General features: G+C 36.1%; 4 protein-coding genes across 9 annotated transcripts in view; 2 read left to right on the forward strand and 2 right to left on the reverse strand.

The window, feature by feature from the left end:
- The window catches only part of LOC109830080 (ubiquitin carboxyl-terminal hydrolase 2-like), a 7931-nt gene extending 2883 nt beyond the window's left edge, over nt 1-5048 (reverse strand). For 2 of the 5 annotated variants that reach the window (XR_002244205.1, XR_002244202.1), the window contains exons 1-2: nt 1748-5048; nt 318-679 (exon numbers count right to left, since the gene is read on the reverse strand). Coding sequence is in view for 1 of the 5 variants with exons in the window: in XM_020397232.1 (XP_020252821.1) it covers nt 424-679; nt 1748-3720 (2229 nt within the window). In the remaining 4 variants the exon portion in view is untranslated. Of the gene's footprint in view, nt 1-255; nt 680-1747 lie in introns of those variants that run through there. The other 3 variants (XR_002244204.1, XR_002244203.1, XM_020397232.1) reach the window with 3 other exon arrangements.
- Nucleotides 5156-11587, forward strand: LOC109830081 (eukaryotic translation initiation factor 3 subunit H-like). Of its 2 annotated transcripts, XM_020397233.1 has the most exons (12): nt 5157-5267; nt 5367-5446; nt 6282-6398; nt 6672-6775; nt 7614-7680; nt 8574-8707; nt 8782-8830; nt 9018-9089; nt 9194-9295; nt 9375-9442; nt 10177-10329; nt 11226-11587. In XM_020397233.1, the coding sequence occupies exons 1-12, from the start codon at nt 5255-5257 to the stop codon at nt 11281-11283; spliced, it is 1017 nt and encodes a 338-aa protein (XP_020252822.1). In that variant the 5' UTR covers nt 5157-5254; the 3' UTR covers nt 11284-11587. The 2 variants fall into 2 exon arrangements, with proteins under 2 accessions (XP_020252823.1, XP_020252822.1); XM_020397234.1 differs by lacking the exons at nt 10177-10329; nt 11226-11587 and adding an exon at nt 9991-10156 and having other exon boundaries at nt 5156-5267.
- LOC109829373 (probable tyrosine-protein phosphatase At1g05000) lies at nt 13741-16991 on the forward strand. The gene is made up of 6 exons (XM_020396499.1): nt 13741-13875; nt 13914-14037; nt 14111-14204; nt 16351-16408; nt 16504-16547; nt 16627-16991. Exons 1-6 carry the CDS (start codon nt 13797-13799, stop codon nt 16858-16860), a joined length of 633 nt encoding a protein of 210 aa, XP_020252088.1. The 5' UTR covers nt 13741-13796; the 3' UTR covers nt 16861-16991.
- Nucleotides 17095-17698, reverse strand: LOC109830757 (gibberellin-regulated protein 12). The gene is made up of 2 exons (XM_020398119.1): nt 17695-17698; nt 17095-17465 (listed from the first exon to the last, which is right to left on the reverse strand). The coding sequence occupies exons 1-2, from the start codon at nt 17696-17698 to the stop codon at nt 17284-17286; spliced, it is 186 nt and encodes a 61-aa protein (XP_020253708.1). The 3' UTR covers nt 17095-17283.

Raw genomic sequence — 17910 nt, forward strand, 5'->3', positions numbered from 1 at the left:
CCCCCCCCCTTTCTTTCTTTCTGCATTGTATTCTTCACTTTGTTTTGTTAAAATGTAACTGATCTCCCTTACTATCAACATTTTCGACGAATAACGAGGTATTCGGTATTCTAAAGGGTCATCTAAATTACAAAACACAATATATAGTTTAGTCGCTGAGATTTCATAATTCGTACTTGACAGTCAGTTTCAATTCATCCACACACAAAAGGTAGCAGCCATTTGGAGACCAAAAAATAAAAACGAGAATGTGCATCTCAAGAAAAAGCCATAAGATTTCCATATAAGTGCAAAATAGAATGAGGTTCCGTACTAACCACCATTATGTTGGTTCGAAAAGAACTCGTTCTCATACAAGTGCAAGATCCAATAAAATCTCCCTTGCTATCAGAATTTCACAGAATATCGTTGTCTTTTAGGTGATCACATAGTTTCGTAGAACAAAAGATACGCCTTACTCCTGAGTACTTCCTCCAGAGAGACCCTTTTCACAACATTATCGTCGGCCTTGAACCAGAGAGGATCACCACCTCCTTCTTCTCCTTCAACGACGACTGCGCCGCAACCCTCGCCTTGCGCTCCTTTCACATATGCAATATAGTGACCAGTATCCATGCTTCTTCCTTTGTGCACCACAACACCTAGCAGACGATAGAGGGTCTCCTTTCTCTTTCCAGAACTGCGCATTATTTAATAATGGTGAATTTAAGATCACAATTTTTGAAGTTGTTGACCAGCAAAATTTTTAATTCAACAATAGTCAAGTGCAGCATGCAGGTTTCAGAGCTCATCACCGTCTATGAGCCAAATTAAATCAAATTCATACACAGTGCAAAGGATCATTATAATAATCAAAAAAAATTCTCAGGGTTTTGACCTGCAGTAATAGAACTGGAGGGATTCTATCCCACAATTGGGTGATATTGCAAGGCGTCTATACGCAATTAGCCCAAAACTGTAATGCAAAACAAGTCTTAGTAACTGGTGACCAAGTATAGAGTCCACTGAGAGAGATCATTATATAGAAGTGGACTATGAAGATAGTAATGTCAATGAGCCAAATTAAATCAAATTCATACACAGTGCAAAGGATCATTATAATAATTAGCCCCGCTGTTTGGTGTCACCACAGGATCATTCGCCGACCATTGCTTGACCATCCAATACATGAAACAAAGGTTTCACAGGTAATTTACTTGTTGAATGTGGATGTAAACAGCCATCAATTATTGTCAATGACATATAGCTTTCGCCAAACATACTAAGCAATCAATATTCATCATAAGCTAACAACTTTGATATAATGAACCACCCATAGGAACAAGATAAAGCAAAAATTTCTTAGTCATAATAAGCTTAAGTACAAAAAGGACCCCAAAGGTCAGAATAGATATAAATGCATAGTCCACCGTGCATATCACATTTAATTTTTCTGCTACGAACATGCTTTAGATCTCAAAATGAGCCTCAAAGGGAAATCCCTAGACTTGCACATTAACACTTGGATAAAAAAAATGCAGCACTATAGCTAAATGAGGCGCCGTACATTCTCTTCATAGGATTATTTAGGATTTTTATCATAATTACATAATGAAGCATAAGAAACAGAGACAAAAAACATATTCCAACTCGTAATATTTTTGTGATTTAAGTCATCAAAATACAGGCAATGGGAAATAAATAAAACAGTCCTATTAGAATCAAAGATTAAAGTTCGGAGAAATAACATGAAGTTTGAGAATAGTACCTATGATCCATGTATGGTGTGAGATCAAGCACTTCTTGAAAGCTGACATGGCTATCTATTTTCTTAGTGATGCCACGTGCATCCTGTTCGAATCGTTTCAAGTGGATCGTCAAGATAGGCGGCGCCCTGTAGATACGGTCAGTTTTGATTGCTTTGACATTTTGGGGTCCTGAGTTTGTATCCTTCAGATGATATGGGCAATGGTCACATTCACGTGAAATACGTCCTGAAGCTGTGAACAAGTCCAAGCACATCTCGATTGATAAAGGACTGTTGTTACTCATAGAACTCACAAAAGAGCTGCATCTTTTGCTCACAGTAGGAGGATGTTTGTTTAGAATTCCACAACTCCATAAATCAAAATCAGTTAATTCTGGGGACCAGCTATCACTACTTGATGATGCGCAGCTATCACTACTTGATGATGCATCATAGTCAAACACCAGCACAGACCCAGGAAGAGAACTTGATACATCAGAATAAGAAGGCCACAGGGACTCGCCAGCAAGATTCAGATTGCTACCCTTCATACTCGATTCAGGAAAGTTTTCTGGTGTTTTAATACCTTTGTCTTTAATCTGGTCTTCTTTGTCAGTCAACAAAATGCGCTCAGTTTCAGGTAGCTTTGGAACTTCACTTGAATCAATATTGCAGTTACAAGGATGCCATCCACAACAATCTGACGGACCTTCGTTCTTCGTTTCTTCTTTCTTCTCTTCTTTTTCCTCTTCCTTTTCTTCCTTCTCCTTTGCATCTTTTATCGGTTCTTCCTTTTCTTCTTTCTTTAGGTTCTCTGTCTTCATCTTCTTCTTCTTGTTTTCCTTTGCATCAATTGAGTCTTCTTTGTCTAGCTTTGCATCTTTATCTTTGATTGAGTCTTCTTTGCCAACCTTTGCTGCTGCTGGTACTTCTCCTTCTTCCTCCTTTTCTTCTTCTTTGTCCAAATCCACAATGACACTCTGTTGTTCATCAAGCCAGTAACCAATATAACCTGTCAATGTCCAAGAACACCTATCTGATGAGTCTGAAATACTACAAATCTCTGCATTATCTGCTTTAACTGCAGAAGATCCACTGTTCCGACCATCATAATTTTCTCTTGCGGGAAGCACATTATACTTCCATGTAAAACTTTCATCTTTTACAGCTGAACGTTCCTCTAAAGTAAGCGACAGAGAAAGATCATAAAATTTCTCATGCGATGTATTAGTATGCCCACATTGACAACAAGATAAAGTAACAGCGAAGATGCCTTCAAAAACATCAGGTATAAGACTATTATTTTCTAGCATGAGCACTTCGTGAAGGTGTCCGAGAAATTCATGGCAGTCTTGCTGTTGATTTTCCTTGTATTTTTGTTTAATTGAACAAATGGAATCAAAGAGACTCTTATGAGATGATTCTATATCAGCATCTCCATATGATGTGGCAAGAAAGAGGTTCCATAAATCGCTGGTGATAGGATGATCCGGGTTGAGACCTGATTTCGGAAAATAGAGCCGCAATCGCTTCATAGACAGAAGGTTCTGCAGGACTGAGTTATAGTAGCAAGTACTCCCAAAGTTTTTCATCCTTCTGACAACTTTTGTAGAAGGCAAGTCTGAGAACTCTTCTTTCTCAACGAGCATCATTTCCTCCTTGATGCCCTTTGGTAATTCTACATTCTCGTTCCCCTCCTCCATGGATTCTTCTTCCTCAACGACATTTGCTTCTTCCTTGATATCCTTATGTAATTCTACCTTCTTGTTTCCTTCCTCCTCCTTTGTTCTAATCGGCAGAAGAGACTCACATACAGAGCACCGTGCCCTAATAGGAACTGCCAACTGCTGACCAGTGATTTTTGCATGCCAATACATATGACAATTAAGCCCATAATTATGGTCTCCGCAAAAGATTTGCTCACAATCCAAACAAACACAAAGAAACTTCTCATCCAAGAGTTCTTGCTCCCTCTCTTTTGGTGGTTTATCCATCTTCTCCTTGACACAAACCTCACAGCTCAAAACCCTTCCCTAAGATGACCGAATTCTTTCGAGAAACCGATTCATGGCAGCCATTTGTCGAATGGAATTGTGACAGTGAGGAGGATCGAGAAGATTTTGACCCCCGAGAATCTCCATTGATTCTTGAAAAGAAACCAATGCACCTCAGGAAAAATGAGCCAAATGGTACTTTCCTGCATAAATGATAAAGATCAGATTAAACCCAGTTATGAAATCAGTTTTGGAGAAGAACCCATGTCACAATTTACAACAAAATTTTAAGAACAAAAGTAAAAAAGCTCCAGTTATCCTCTCCTCATGACACAATTCCTTAAAAAACCCAATTGTTCAACAAGAGATTTGAGTTCTTTACCTGAAACAGTAGCAATGAGGAAGAAGATATGGCTTCTTCGAATTGGGTTTCTTGTTCTTAAACAGACAAAGACAGAATAGTTCGAAAAAATGAGTTCCAGTTCCAAGGACAACCCCATATCCTCCATCGATTCTTGATTAAAAAAAAACAACCATTTGATTACATTTTCAAGAACGGAGACTAAAAACTCCAGCAATCATCACCTTATAATTCAATTCATTAAAAACCCAAAGACCCAATTCAAGCTACTTTTACTACTAGTAAATAGTTTCTCAAGAAAAGAATGATAAAAGAGAGAGCTTGGAGTTATTTACCTGAAACAGTAGCAATTGAGGAAGAAGATATGGGCTCTTGTTCTTGAACAGACAAAAAATAGAAACACAGAGAGAGGGAAAATGAAAGAGTTGAACGGTTTGAAAACAGAAATTGAGGAGATATGCAATATATAAACTCTCTGTTTATATTGTATACAAAGGTTTAGACATCTAAGACATGCACAAGCCATGCATACATACATGCATGCAGATATCATACATAAACACACACATGCACACATTTGTACACTTCTTTCCAGCTAACGTTATAATAATTACTACTCTATTTTTGGTAATTAGAAAAATTACAGGTTTCAGAAAGAACAATTCTTTTTAAACAAATTTGACTGCAGTCAACTACAAAATCAAGGTTTTGCACTAATCAAATAATTTTACTCGAAAAATGAATCAAATTTAGCAAGAACCCTTTGAAATTTACCGAAATACGAAGAAAATTCTAAAAAATCGCCAGTAAGTAAAAAAAGAATAAGATGAAACGTATGGGCATCATATCTGAGACACCGATTGAATCGCTGATCCTTCTGAATTTCTACAGGATTTCTACTTAAAGAAATAAGCCCCATTTGTTGATGATCTAGGGTTTTGACTCGTTGATGCGCTCGCCTCGAAAGACCGTATAAAGTTGCGGGGTCCACTTTTAGTAACTGACGTGGCACACTTCTGTTTGTTGAATATCTGTTTGCTGTTTGCGGGAACAGGACATATTGCGCGTAACCGCGGAGAAGCGTAACATAACGAGAAAGGCCTTGTCCCTCTCTCTGTGGATCGCGCCGTCGCCCTAATTTCACTAGTAAAGGTTTTTTTTCATTTTCTCGTAATGGCGGCAAACAGTAAGAAAATTTTCTTTTTCTTAGGGTTTATTTGGAGATATTTGTTAAAGTTATGCTCTTTTGATTTTTTTTTATTATTTTCTTTTTGTTGGATTGAAGCTATGGCGCGATCATTTCTTCAAGCGGTGGCAACGGAGGAGATCGCTCCGCCTCTTCGAGTTGTTCAGATGGAAGGATTGGTAACAAAAATTTTGCATATTTTGTCCAGATTTTTTTTATTTTGCTAATTCCCCTGGGTTTAGGGCAATTTATTGGAAAATGTGGGCTTTTATGTAACAAAACCCATAGTGCTCACATGAGAAAATGATTTCAGCGTTCTTAGATCATGTCAATTAAGGAATAATATTCACATCGAATAAATTTTTTGATGTTGGCCAGTTCATATAATCTATTGGTTTAGGTGCTCAAGGCTGTCAATTTATTTGAGCTAATATGATGCCCTTGAGCATTTCAAGGTGCAAGCTAATCCTGTAAGTTCAATCTGGCTCCAGTGGGCAGTTGAATTTAATAAGTTTGACAGTAATGAGTGTTAACTTTTGTGATGAATGACCATCTCTTCATGTCCCAGAGGAAGAAAAAAAATTCTTTAATGTGCCATAAATTAAGAACTTTAGTTACCTGAATTAGTTCTAGACTTCTAGTATTGAGAAAGTATAGAAGAGTAAGTCTGAAGGTTATTGTCGACACAGTACCTCAGCACAACTACACAGCATGCCTCACAGAATTAAAATCTTTATATTATAGGTAGCTTGCATGCTTTGGGTACATTTTTCGTCATTGCCACTTAAGGTTTCTGAATGTTTAAATTTTAAGATTTTGATCTGGTAGGATCCCAACATGAGAATCATATCTGGATTGTGTATTTTTGTGCTTTCTTTTTTCTTCGGTGATGTTAAGTTTTTATTCTATACTCCATGAAAATCCAGCTTTGTGTTGCTTCCAAACTGGGGAACTCCAGATCGGCTGTATTTATATGAAATCTTACCTCTCTTATTTTTGAATGGCGTTATGCAGGCAATTTTGAAAATAATCAAACATTGCAAAGAATTCTCACCAGCTCTGGTAACAGGGCAACTTCTTGGTCTTGATGTTGGTAGCGTACTTGAAGTCACCAACTGTTTCCCTTTCCCTGTATGTTTAAATCTCTCTTTCTATTTCACTTTATGAGAGAGAATTATAATATATTCTGATATTTGCATTTCCCCTCTTTTACTCAAGCTCATTCCCTTTTTTAGAAATTGTAAGTTTTCTTTTATGTTAGGAACTATTTATCTCCACATGCAGCGTCAAGAGATGATTTTGTTATTTCTCACATATACTTTTGTCTATAAATTCCCAGTTCAGTCTCCTTCTGTTTCTGATTGAGTTTTGCATTGATATTAACTATAATGTGTATCTCTGTAGATTAGAGAAGAAGATGAGGAGATTGAAGCAGATGGAGCAAATTATCAGCTTGAAATGATGAGGTGCTTAAGGGAGGTTAATGTGGACAACAATACGGTAGGATGGTAAGTGAAATAGCCATAAATTAGTACTGAACATTTCTTTATATTCATCTGATGGCTTTCTTCGCACAATCTAGCAACCTTTGGAAGTCAATCTAATTCAGTTTAAACAAAATTAGTTTAAACTGGAAATACATAACTTTTTAGGTTATATTTTGCTGCCTTTAAGGATATATTTGCAGCAAACTTTTAAGATTATATGTTATCAACTATGTTACCTGTGTACTTCTAATCTGAAGTAGTACTACTACCTGATATGTACTCGTACCAGTACCCATACCCGCACCCAAACTCCTTGGACACTCGTTGCATGTATGCATATATTTATTAAGGCATGTACTCAATTATACAATACATGTTTTAATTCAAAACAGTTGTCATACATTTTTTGGGCATATATCCTACTATTCACATCCACTTCTTGAAACTCATTGGACATAGGTTGGCTTCCGAATTATGATTTTGAAGGGTCATTTGAATGTCTAGTTCAAAAACTAGTGATTTTTTAATTTATAATCCACATAATAGATGAAACGCAAAGTTATAGGAATTTTAATTATCATCTTGTTCTCATATAAATTATTTATTTCAATATATAATATTTGTGTATAGAAATATTTCTACAGCTGTGTCGCCCTACCCTACATTTACAAATTTGTCGTGTGTCCCATACCCATACCCATGCAACATAGGTTATCAGTATGGTTTTTGATTCTTGTCAACGTGTTCAAGTCTGCCTTAAGGCACTTGTAGGAATCTATACGTTGTTACGAAATTATCACCTCCCTAACAATCAAACAAGTTCACATTGGCACTTATTCTATTCTTTCATTAATTTCAGGTATCAATCAACTTTGTTGGGGTCGTACCAAACAGTGGAGCTGATTGAAACTTTCATGAATTACCAGGTATTACAAATATCTTCTTTGAATAGAGTATTGCAGTTTCATGCTTTCCATTGAGAACTGAAAAACCAATTCTGAGATTATTTTATAGGTGTTCAAGGGAGAAAATCCATGGGATGAATAGCCAAGTTAATTGACCATTCACTTGTTAACCACTTGTTTTATCTGGCTGTTCTTGCATGTGATTGGTTTATTTGGATATTATATATAAAAATAGAAAAAAAATTACTCCTATTTCTTGTTGAGGTTTCTCATTACATCAAGAGAATATCTTCCATTCCTTATTTGTAGTTTATTTTTTCATTATTCTCCCTTGTTGAGGCCTCTTGGTATTGTTGTCCAAGTGGAGTATGGAACACTGAGCAAGTCAATGAATTGCTTGTGTGACAAAGCAGAAAACACAAAATAAGCGGTTCTCAAGAACTAATTTTATGTACTTCTTGATATTCCCTGTGCTTTAAGTTATCTGGGTCTACCTACTAATAAGTTGTGTTAGGCCAGTATGAATCAATTTGAAATTGGTTTGATTAATCATATCCTCCCAGAACGCCTAGAAAGTAGAAAGAACAAAAAACTATTCACATGCACGTGTACAAACAAGGTAACAAGAGACTCATATATCTCTATGCCTGTATGTGTTTACACGTGGACCGAGGCCTCATGTTACAGTCAAAGTTTGAGTTTACTATTGTCATATTATGTGCATGTGATTGTGAAATTATATGCACGTGAAATTACTATTCCTACTTAGTGTAAAACACTTAAAAATGATGTCACTGCTTTATTTCAGATTGTAGTTTCAGGGTGACACATTTGACTCCTTAATTATCTTTATAGGATCCTCTTTGGTAAGAAGTTCTCTGACTTGTTGCTATCTTTCTAAATTTGTTCTGCAGGAGAATATCCGGCGATGTGTTTGCATTATATATGATCCAGCAAGATCCAATCAGGGGGTTTTAGCTCTCAAGGCACTAAAGCTCTCAGACTCCTTTATGGATCTATATCGGAAGAATAATTTTACCGGAGAGAAGTACGAGTCTGTCTTCTTCTTTCTATTATGTCTGATAATGGATGTTATTCTGATCATTTTGCCTTTTGTAATAGGTTGAGGGAAAAGAAGCTCTCATGGGTGGATATCTTTGAGGAAATACCTGTATGTATTTTGTTTCTTAATGCACTATCCTTTAAACTTACTTTGCTTGTCTTTTGCATTTTCCAAGCTTCAGAGTTAATGGAACCCATTGTTTTCCTGTTGTTCTGGCAATGACTATATCCCTGCAATTGCTGCTAATATGTTTAGTTGCTTACTAAATTCATCTTCATACTTCTCAAACTTACAGATTAAAGTTTCAAATTCCGCACTTATCAGTGCATTCATGACAGAATTGGAGCCTGATTCCCCGGTTGCACAGGTCTTGTAGTGCCTCAGTTGTATTAAAGTTCCATCTTTTTCTTGTGTATTTAACTTTCATATTCATGTTTTATATATTGTTTTGTACATTTGTACTGTTTTCAGTGTGATTATGACCGCCTAAATTTATCAACCACTCCATTTATGGAGAGAAATGTTGAATTTTTAATTGAATGCATGGAAGATCTTTCTTCTGAACAAAATAAGGTATGATCTTCTCATGTTGTGCTTTTTAACTTCCTAGGCTACAGTTTTATGCTTATTTCTATTTCTTTCCCTTTTCTAGTTCCAATATTATTACCGTAATCTTCAAAGGCAACAAGCACAACAGCAGGCATGGCTTCAAAAGAGGAGGTAATACTAGTTTAAAGTAAAATTTTTGGTGCAACTTCTTTTTGCTTCTTTTTTAAAAAATGCGATATGGCTTGTAATAATACATGTTCCTAAACATATTCAAGTCTTGAGCATGAACATACCATTTAGGCTTTGCTAGTGATATGGCTTTGAACCTAGTTTATTATATGCTCGAATTTGGATATGGATATTTTTATCAACGTATCATGGTGGATTGGTGGTTACTGTGCTGATTAGCCTCTGGCCGATTGAAATTTAAAACTTGTAATGTTGACACAAAAATTTTATTTTGTCGTTGCATGGTTCTGTTTCCATATCAAATCTTGAAGCTGATTTGAGATTTTATGATCTTTTAATATAAAATCAAAGGCATATATGATTATCTATTAACACTCCTTTAGATATTAATCAATCAGTGGGACTGAAGCAATTATGAAGTAAATGATTATGATTAACTTCAAGGGAGGAGATAACCCTTGATAGAACTGAATTGAAGAATAAGATTGATGTGGACGACCGGGATAAAAGCTCTGTTGTTGTTTTTGTAGATATGATGATTAGTTACATGATGTCATGGAAGGATATGCTAAGTTGAATCTCAAACTAGAAACTCGGTTATGAACCTGACCTACTGACTCTCTTTCTTTGTCCTTTATGAGCAGTAAATCGCTAATCTAATCCTCTTTGATTCTAAATACTATATTTGCATATTTTTGTGCATTCGTTACTGCTAGAACTGAAAACATGGCAAGGAAAGCAGCTGGAGAAGAGCCATTGCCCGAGGAAGATCCTACCAATCCTATCTTCAAACCACTACCTGAGCCTTCCCGCTTGGATAGCTATCTGATAACAAATCAAGTTGCTAACTACTGCAACCAAATCAATGGGTATGTTATATATCTTATTTGGTTTAATATTGTATGATGACATGCCTTTAGAAAATTCAGCATATCTTTAAAGTATGTTTACTGAGATGTGGAACATGTATTAAGCTTGAGTCTGCCAGTATCTATTTTGTATAAAGAACATGCATACATAAGAACATTGATAGATAAATATGATACATCAATCTAAAACATCTAACTGGAACAAACATGCCATCTATCTGATGTTAGTGAGAATATTGCTTTAATTTTACTTTGATTCTTATAAATTACCTTCTCCTAGTTATGTCCATAAATATGAAATATTGTTTGAGAAATAGTAAATGCACTTCGTGTATCAGCATAAGACTTCCCTTTTAGTTAACACTTAACGATGCTCCCTGTGGTTATACTCTTTAAGACTCACCTTTTCCTAAGGAGCATCATGGCATAGTTTTCTTTAATAATGTAACAAGTGTAATACTCGAACTTTCCATGCAAAGAGGAGCAAAATATGTGGCTGGTTGTTGGTTTCTATTTGCTGGGTTCCATATTTTCATCCATTACTTGAACCTCTGTTATCTTATGTTCCACTCTTCATATTTGAATCGTGTATAGCAAATAAGCTTTCTACCTTCATATTGTTGGTATGGATTCATCACTTGTTTATGTTCCCTTCACTTTTAAGAGTAGCCGTGGTTTCAATTTGTGTTTCCTTTATTTTCAGTTCTTTGTTTGTTTTTAGTTGCAGCTTGCAAGCAGATTACTATGAACTGTGACATTCAGATGCTGTTATTTGGCATAGAATTTTTTAAGCAATAACCTTATTATGTTTGAATTATTGCACTGTTTCCATGGTTATTTTGAATTGCGGTTTGGCTCAATTACGAGGGCTAATTTCTTCCGATAAAACTTCACAGGGTTGCTGGGCAGAGTTTCAACAGACTGTATCTGATGAAAGCACTGCAGGATAATTGAGCAAAATCAGAGCGGACCGATATATGCAGAATTTGGTTCTCAGTTGGCAATTTCGCTTTCTTCAAATTTTATGCTATTGCCAGCACCTAAGCTAATCTTACGTGTTAGCGAGCTAGAAAAAGATGAATTTTTTGAGAAGATTTACAATTCTACTGTGTTTTGAGAAACTGAAATGCATTTAGATACTTATGTAAATGTCATCATAAATTGTATCAGGATTTGATCTTTACCACCGAGCTGTCGTCATTGTGCAGATATTATTCTTGAGGAAACAATTTGCTGGGATCTCTCAATTTTGCATGTCCATGCTGATCTTCAATTTTAAGAGTATGTACTGTCAAAGTTGTCTATAAAAAAATCTGCCTGGGCTAGGAATTTATTTATTAGGGTTTTCCCCCTAGTAACTATATTTAAAATAATGTTTATTATATATAAACTATTTTTTATTGTCAATTAATACATAAACCATCTTTAAAGAGATTCTGTATTGCAATTAATGACTAGGATTCAATTTGTAGTTACATTTTCTTGGTGATTGATGTCGTCTAACTTCAATTAAGGGGCTGTTTGGTTCATTTCCAAAAAATTATGGAAATGGATTCCCACATAAGAAACTAATTCTGTAAAAATTTTAGGATATCAAAGGAATCCAAATCTTTTGTTTGATATGGAAGGATAAAATAAGGTTTTAGGAAATGGTATCCAAAACTGCTGTTTGTTTCACCCAAAAAAAATCGGAAAAACATTATGAGAGAAAAGCATCATGAGGAAAAGCACCATGAAAAGCTGAGTTGGCACCCTCATTTCTAAAAAAAGAGCCCATTTCCAAGCTTTTAGACAGGAATTGGCCGTTCCAAAAAAGAACACTATTTGACAAGGTTTTAGGAAACCATTTCTTAAAAAAAAATGAAACAAACGCAGTTTTTGGATTTCTAAAACCACAAAAATGTTACTTTTTGTTCCAAAAATATTTCTAAGAAGTAAAAAAACCCGTTTCATTCATAAGTCAAAGTCAAGATATAAGAATGCCATGAAGCACATCTCATTTGTAAGTGAGCACTGGATAAATTTGTTTTTTTTTTTTTTGCATTCTATATTTGGAGGATTTTGCTTGCTATATATGTTGCGAGATGTTCTCGAATAGATATTTCAAAAAGGAAAAAAAAATTGCTCTTTTCAAAAAGGAAAATAGAACACTGGATATATTTAACAAAGGAAGGGTATATATTTGGAAGCGAGCATTAGATATGGACAATAACATCATATTTGTAAGCAAGCATATAAGTGAATATTTAGATGCCCAGATCATAGCCAGCAATATAGATAAGGACAATAACAGCATGCTATACTTATTTAAAGTATTTTATTAGGCTAAGTTTGTAGATAATCCTTTTATCTACACATTTAGCGTCACCATCAGCCAACACATTTATCCTCATAATTTACCTTTTTTATTATTATGAAACAAATGTTGTCTCATACTTAAAATTATAATTGCTGTTGTTTTCCCTCACGTGTACAGTGATAAAGTTATCATATCAACTTACACGTGTGCCAGCTAGAATTTCTCCATTTGCATTAGATAAGAAGTTATCCAAATTAATATTATAAAACAAACTCATCATAAAACCATCCGTATTTACAAAATCATGTCAAACCCAAAAGAGTTGCCCAATTTTAAAAGGGGTTAATTTCACCAGACCCCGTGAACTTTTAGGGGGTGTTGAACATAACCCTCTCGAACTTTGTTTATCTCACTTAACCTCATTAAACTATTGAGTGTCTTACAAAATTCACCTAAACTTTATCTTATCTCACCTAGTACCCCTAGTCCCTACATATAATTTCTAGATAACTAAAAATTTTTTGAGGGCAAAAAGCACAAAAATTGAAGAGGAAGTATGTTGCGTATAAATGACAAGTGACAAATTTTGAGATTTTCACTTAAAGACATTTTAGTTGTTTCCAAATTACATGCTGGGAAGGTTATGTGAAATAAGATAAAATTCAGTGGTGTTTTGAGAGACATGAGAATTCAGGGGATTATGTGAGATAAACAGAGTTTAGAAAGTTGTATGCAACGCCCCAAAGTTCAGGGGCGTTTTGTGAAACTAACCCTTTAAAAAGAGTCCACCCTCAACTGCTACTCTGTTGGTGGTGTACACCTACAACAGAAACAAGAGTATATTTATCAACTTCCAAAAAAAACCGTTACCCGCTAAGCGCCAAAATCTTAGCCCGTCCCTCGTTCGACAGCCTGGATTTTCCCTTTTCTATACGACCAACCGCATAATATCAACCGTCTTCGTAACTCTAACAAAATCCAACGGCAGATACGACGCTCGCATAGACATGAAAGCTATGGGCCGAGATTCAGCGAGGCCGCTCCGCCGCATTTTTCATCGAATTTTATATGAATTTCCCCCCTCCCTATAAATAGCAAAATAGATTAAAAAATCGAGGGCAAATTGTTCGATCAATCGCCGAAGAGAGGGAAAACATCGGGAATCGCGATGATCCTTGAAGAGGAACCGGAGGTCGAGGATGAATCGGATTCCTACGGCGTCGCCGCCGCCGCCGACGACGGCGGAGGCGACGGCGATCCGCCGCCGCCGCCGACGACGGCGGAGGCGACGGCGATCGGTTGATGCCGCCGGCGAACTTCGGGATGGTGACTTGGGGGATCTATCGGTCTGGATTCCCCAGTTCGGAAAACTTCGGGTTCTTGAAGACCATCGGCCTTCGATCGATCGTGTGAGTGAGTCTGATTTTTTGATATTTATGAAAATTTTTAGGTTGAATTAGGGTTAGGGCTTTGATTCTGTAGGTATCTTTGCCCCGAGCCGTATCCGAGACCGAATGCGGAGTTTCTTGAATCACAGGGGATTCGGCTGTTTCAGTTTGGGATTGAGGGGACAAAGGTCAGGTTTCCTTCTTTTCTTTCTCTTTTTTTTTTGTTGGGTATTTTCTTTAGTTTTGACTTTGTTAATCGTAATGTATGTGATTTAATGTATACCTATTTGTTAAATGTAGATGTATTTGTGAGAAATAGAGGTTTTTGTTAAATGTAGACCTATTTGTTAGAAATAGGTTGATTGATAGAGCAATTGGAGTTCGAAAAGAAATAACGAGGATTTAAGTGGGTCTTAGAGTTGGGGCAGGCCATATATTAGTTTTCTTCAGCGGAAGAATGGAATTGTGTTGCAATGCCATGATTCTTCAGTTCATATGTCACAAAAAACTTAGAAACTTTGAGCATTTCGACTTCTCAAGTCGAACCCTTGGATCACTAATTTTTGTTGGTAAAAGAAAATTATAAGAAACCTGTATGATAAAATAAATACCATCTTCTTTCGGCTTATATTGGGACCGGGTAAATCTCAACTCTGAATGCTAAGATAAAATTTGGAGGGTCTCATGTAGGGTTATCTCTTATGTGAATTTATCTGTCTAATATCTTGTCTACAAGTGGGCAGATTGTTGCGCCTATTACTTAATTGCTCGAATTATTTCCTCTCATCTTTTCTGCCAAGGGTTGATCTATTGCCACGCCTTTCTCGTTTCTGAATGTTTGCCAACACCCAAGTTATTTCTTGCAGGATTGTTGCGCCTATTACTTGTCTGCATTCGAAGCTATTTCTTGCAGGATCTTAGCTTGAGAAATCATGAACTTAGGATTGCTTCATGCAACATGTCATTTCGACCTTTATGGCATGAATTTAAAATGATTTGAACATTTTAACAAAGAGGTATTGGAGAGCTGAGCGAAATAGACCTTCCAAAATAGGCGTAGTATTCAGGAATTCGTGTTTAACTTATGCACTGTAAGAATGGAAGGAGAAGATCAAAACTATTTGTCTGGGTGTGAAAAGAGTTTTGACAGCGCACTAGACTCCCAAGACCTCCATGTTTTCTTTAAGGTTTAAGAAGGGATACGATAAAGTCTAAGATTCAGATGCTTGATACCAAGTGTTGGCAAAACAGCGGATAAAGTCTGCAAGGCCCACCTTCTCATATTGTCTTTTGGTTAGGAATACAAACTTGACTGCTAAGGCTCACACAATTATTCTTGAAGTAGATGGCTTGCTTTCAGGCCTTTTATTGATTTAGTTGCTAACTTGTGATCTGGTCTTCCTACTAGTACATCATGTGGGGCCTAAAAGCAACCACAATAAGAATTTTACATTCTTGATGATCTTATGTAGGATTTCTAAGTTTCAATGTTGATATACGGTGAATCCTTGCATAGTGGATTTGGAATATCCTAACCAAGTGAACAAAAATGTGGAAAGGGGAAATTTTTAAGATTAGAGCATTGCTTTGGTGCCCCCAAATTAGGCTCTTTTATCATTTTTAAATCGTTAAAATATTGAAAACTGGCTAAGAAACAGGAAGGGTAATTTTTGAGTCAAAATCTTTGAAGATGTAGTAATACAATGACGTTTTTTTCAATCGAGTATCTAGCAAAATTCTGAGCTCATGGTTCTTATAACTTTAGTGGAATTGTGATATTGTCAGAAAGGTAGAAGATGGGAGAAAGGACACTCGAAGTATTAACTACCTCTAAACTTTTCATAAATTATGAGAGTGACAGTGGAACATAATATAACAGTAACTGCAAAATAGTAGGAAGATAGAGAGTGAAAACTGCCGTTTTTAATTTCAATCTTCGTCCATCGGATCTCTAAAAAAAATTATTAGAGCGTAGTAGCTGTCACCTTAAAATTAAGCTTTCTTCAATATGATAAGATTATCAGACAAATTAAGCCTTCTTCAATATGATAAGATTATCTAGGCACATTGTCTTTAATCATACGCCACTGTTTGCAGATATATCCTATTATTTTATATTTCTTGATGTTTATTTACTTTGGACTTGAGCGGACTGAAAATTGAATACCGGATGGTGAATTTTTATATGCTTTTAACTTTAAAGTTATCTCTTGCCCCAAAATAATTATGCTATTTTTATTTATTTATTTATTAGGTGTTGTTGCAAGTCAAACCATGCTAAGATATATATAAAACTTTTTTATATTAACTCATCAAGTTGCTTTGAATCTGCAGGAGCCTCTTGCAAAGATACCAAGGGATGCTATCATGGGAGCTCTCAAACTCTTACTTGGTACTAGAGTCCACAGAAGAAACAACTTTTAATTTCTAACTTTCTCTGTTCTTTTTTCCATCTGATGGAAATTGTGATTTGCCATCTTGTTTCAGATGTAAGGAATCATCCAGTTCTGATTCACTGCAAAAAGGGAAAGGTATATGATTTCTAAACTGTTATTCCCAATATCAACCTTATTTGAATATTTACCATTTCCTCGAATTTAATCATCACAGCATCGTACTGGCTGTTTAGTTGGCTGTTTGAGGAAACTACAGAACTGGTGTATGACCTCTGTGTTTGAAGAATACCAACGTTTCGCGGCAGCAAAAGTTCGTGCATCAGACTTAAGATTCATTGAGACCTTTGACGTATCGGCTATGAGTGAAGGCATTCTTGGAATCATGTACCGTTACCAATCCTGTATTGGTTTACATTCGAAACGCATCATGTGCCGATGCGATTCATAGCACAATATATACAAAAATCATCCCTTCCCTTAACTTGGAACATCCAACAGTTGCTTATTTCTCAAAGGAGCTATTGTCCGCATTGTATCATTGAAGATTATTGATTAATTGATTTATTCGTTCATTTGAAATTGTTGACAAAAAAAAGTAGTGGTTGACTATTTCATTTAGGGTTAACTGTACGTAGAACCCCAGTTGTATCATTGTTTAAACTTACTACCCTTGTAGTTTCCTTGTTGCAGATAAACCCCTGGGTCTGGGTGAAATTTTGGAAGATATTGTCCATGGGTGAAATTAGTGATTGTGAGTCGAAAAAGTTCAACCCTGGGTCTATCTGCAACAATAAAACTGCGGGAGTAGTTAGCTCAAAACAACGATAATACAGGGGGCCTATATGCAATTAACCCTTTCATTTATAACTTTTCAGGGACATTTTGGTTTTCCTTCTTTTGTCTTCCAATTGTTGTAGCAAGGGCATTCTTCCTTGTGTCCTGAGGTGCCAGAGGGCACACAGAGGCATTTCGCGCAGCATTTGTTGCAGAAGAACAGGCACGGCTTCCTGTGTGATGTTGCAGAGCATCTGTAGTCGCAGGCTGGTCCACATTCTGCGATAAATCAAGAATAAGCATCAATTTCTTGGTGCTTTTTGCTTGGTACCAAGCACAAATTTTGTGCTTGGTAGTGAGGTGGCACAATTTCCTCCACTCATTCAAATGGAGACCAAATTCACATGAGTTGAGGAGTACATGGGGATATACAACCATTTGAATGAATGGAAAGAATTTTGCCACTTCACTACCAAACACAACGTTTTGTACTTGGTACCAAGCATACCCATTTTTCTCATATATATACACACACGCAATTGAGCTAAGTTAATATTAATAGCATCCAATATACAATATACTGATATTATCATTTAAAATTCAAAACACGGATTTTCTAATTGCCAATCTGAACCGTTCTGTATGGTGTATACATAACACACACGTGCCATTCAGAAACAAAATTTTCAACAATTTCGATATGCTCTTAACCGTGTTCTAACCA

The sequence above is a fragment of the Asparagus officinalis genome, chromosome 2 (assembly GCF_001876935.1).
Source record: "Asparagus officinalis chromosome 2, Aspof.V1, whole genome shotgun sequence".
NCBI lineage: Eukaryota > Viridiplantae > Streptophyta > Magnoliopsida > Asparagales > Asparagaceae > Asparagus > Asparagus officinalis.

What these genes read in the sequence shown, in the direction of transcription:
- LOC109830081 (XM_020397233.1), top strand. An exon ending in GACAACAATACGGTAGGATG is followed by an intron (nt 6,776 to 7,613) that starts GTAAGTGAAATA and finishes CATTAATTTCAG; the next exon opens with GTATCAATCAACTTTGTTGG. An exon ending in GCATGGCTTCAAAAGAGGAG is followed by an intron (nt 9,443 to 10,176) that starts GTAATACTAGTT and finishes CGTTACTGCTAG; the next exon opens with AACTGAAAACATGGCAAGGA.
- LOC109829373 (XM_020396499.1), top strand. Translation starts at nt 13,797, where the DNA reads ATGATCCTTGAAGAGGAACCGGAGGTCGAGGATGAATCGGATTCCTAC. An exon ending in CGCCGCCGACGACGGCGGAG is followed by an intron (nt 13,876 to 13,913) that starts GCGACGGCGATC and finishes ACGACGGCGGAG; the next exon opens with GCGACGGCGATCGGTTGATG. An exon ending in AGCTCTCAAACTCTTACTTG is followed by an intron (nt 16,409 to 16,503) that starts GTACTAGAGTCC and finishes ATCTTGTTTCAG; the next exon opens with ATGTAAGGAATCATCCAGTT.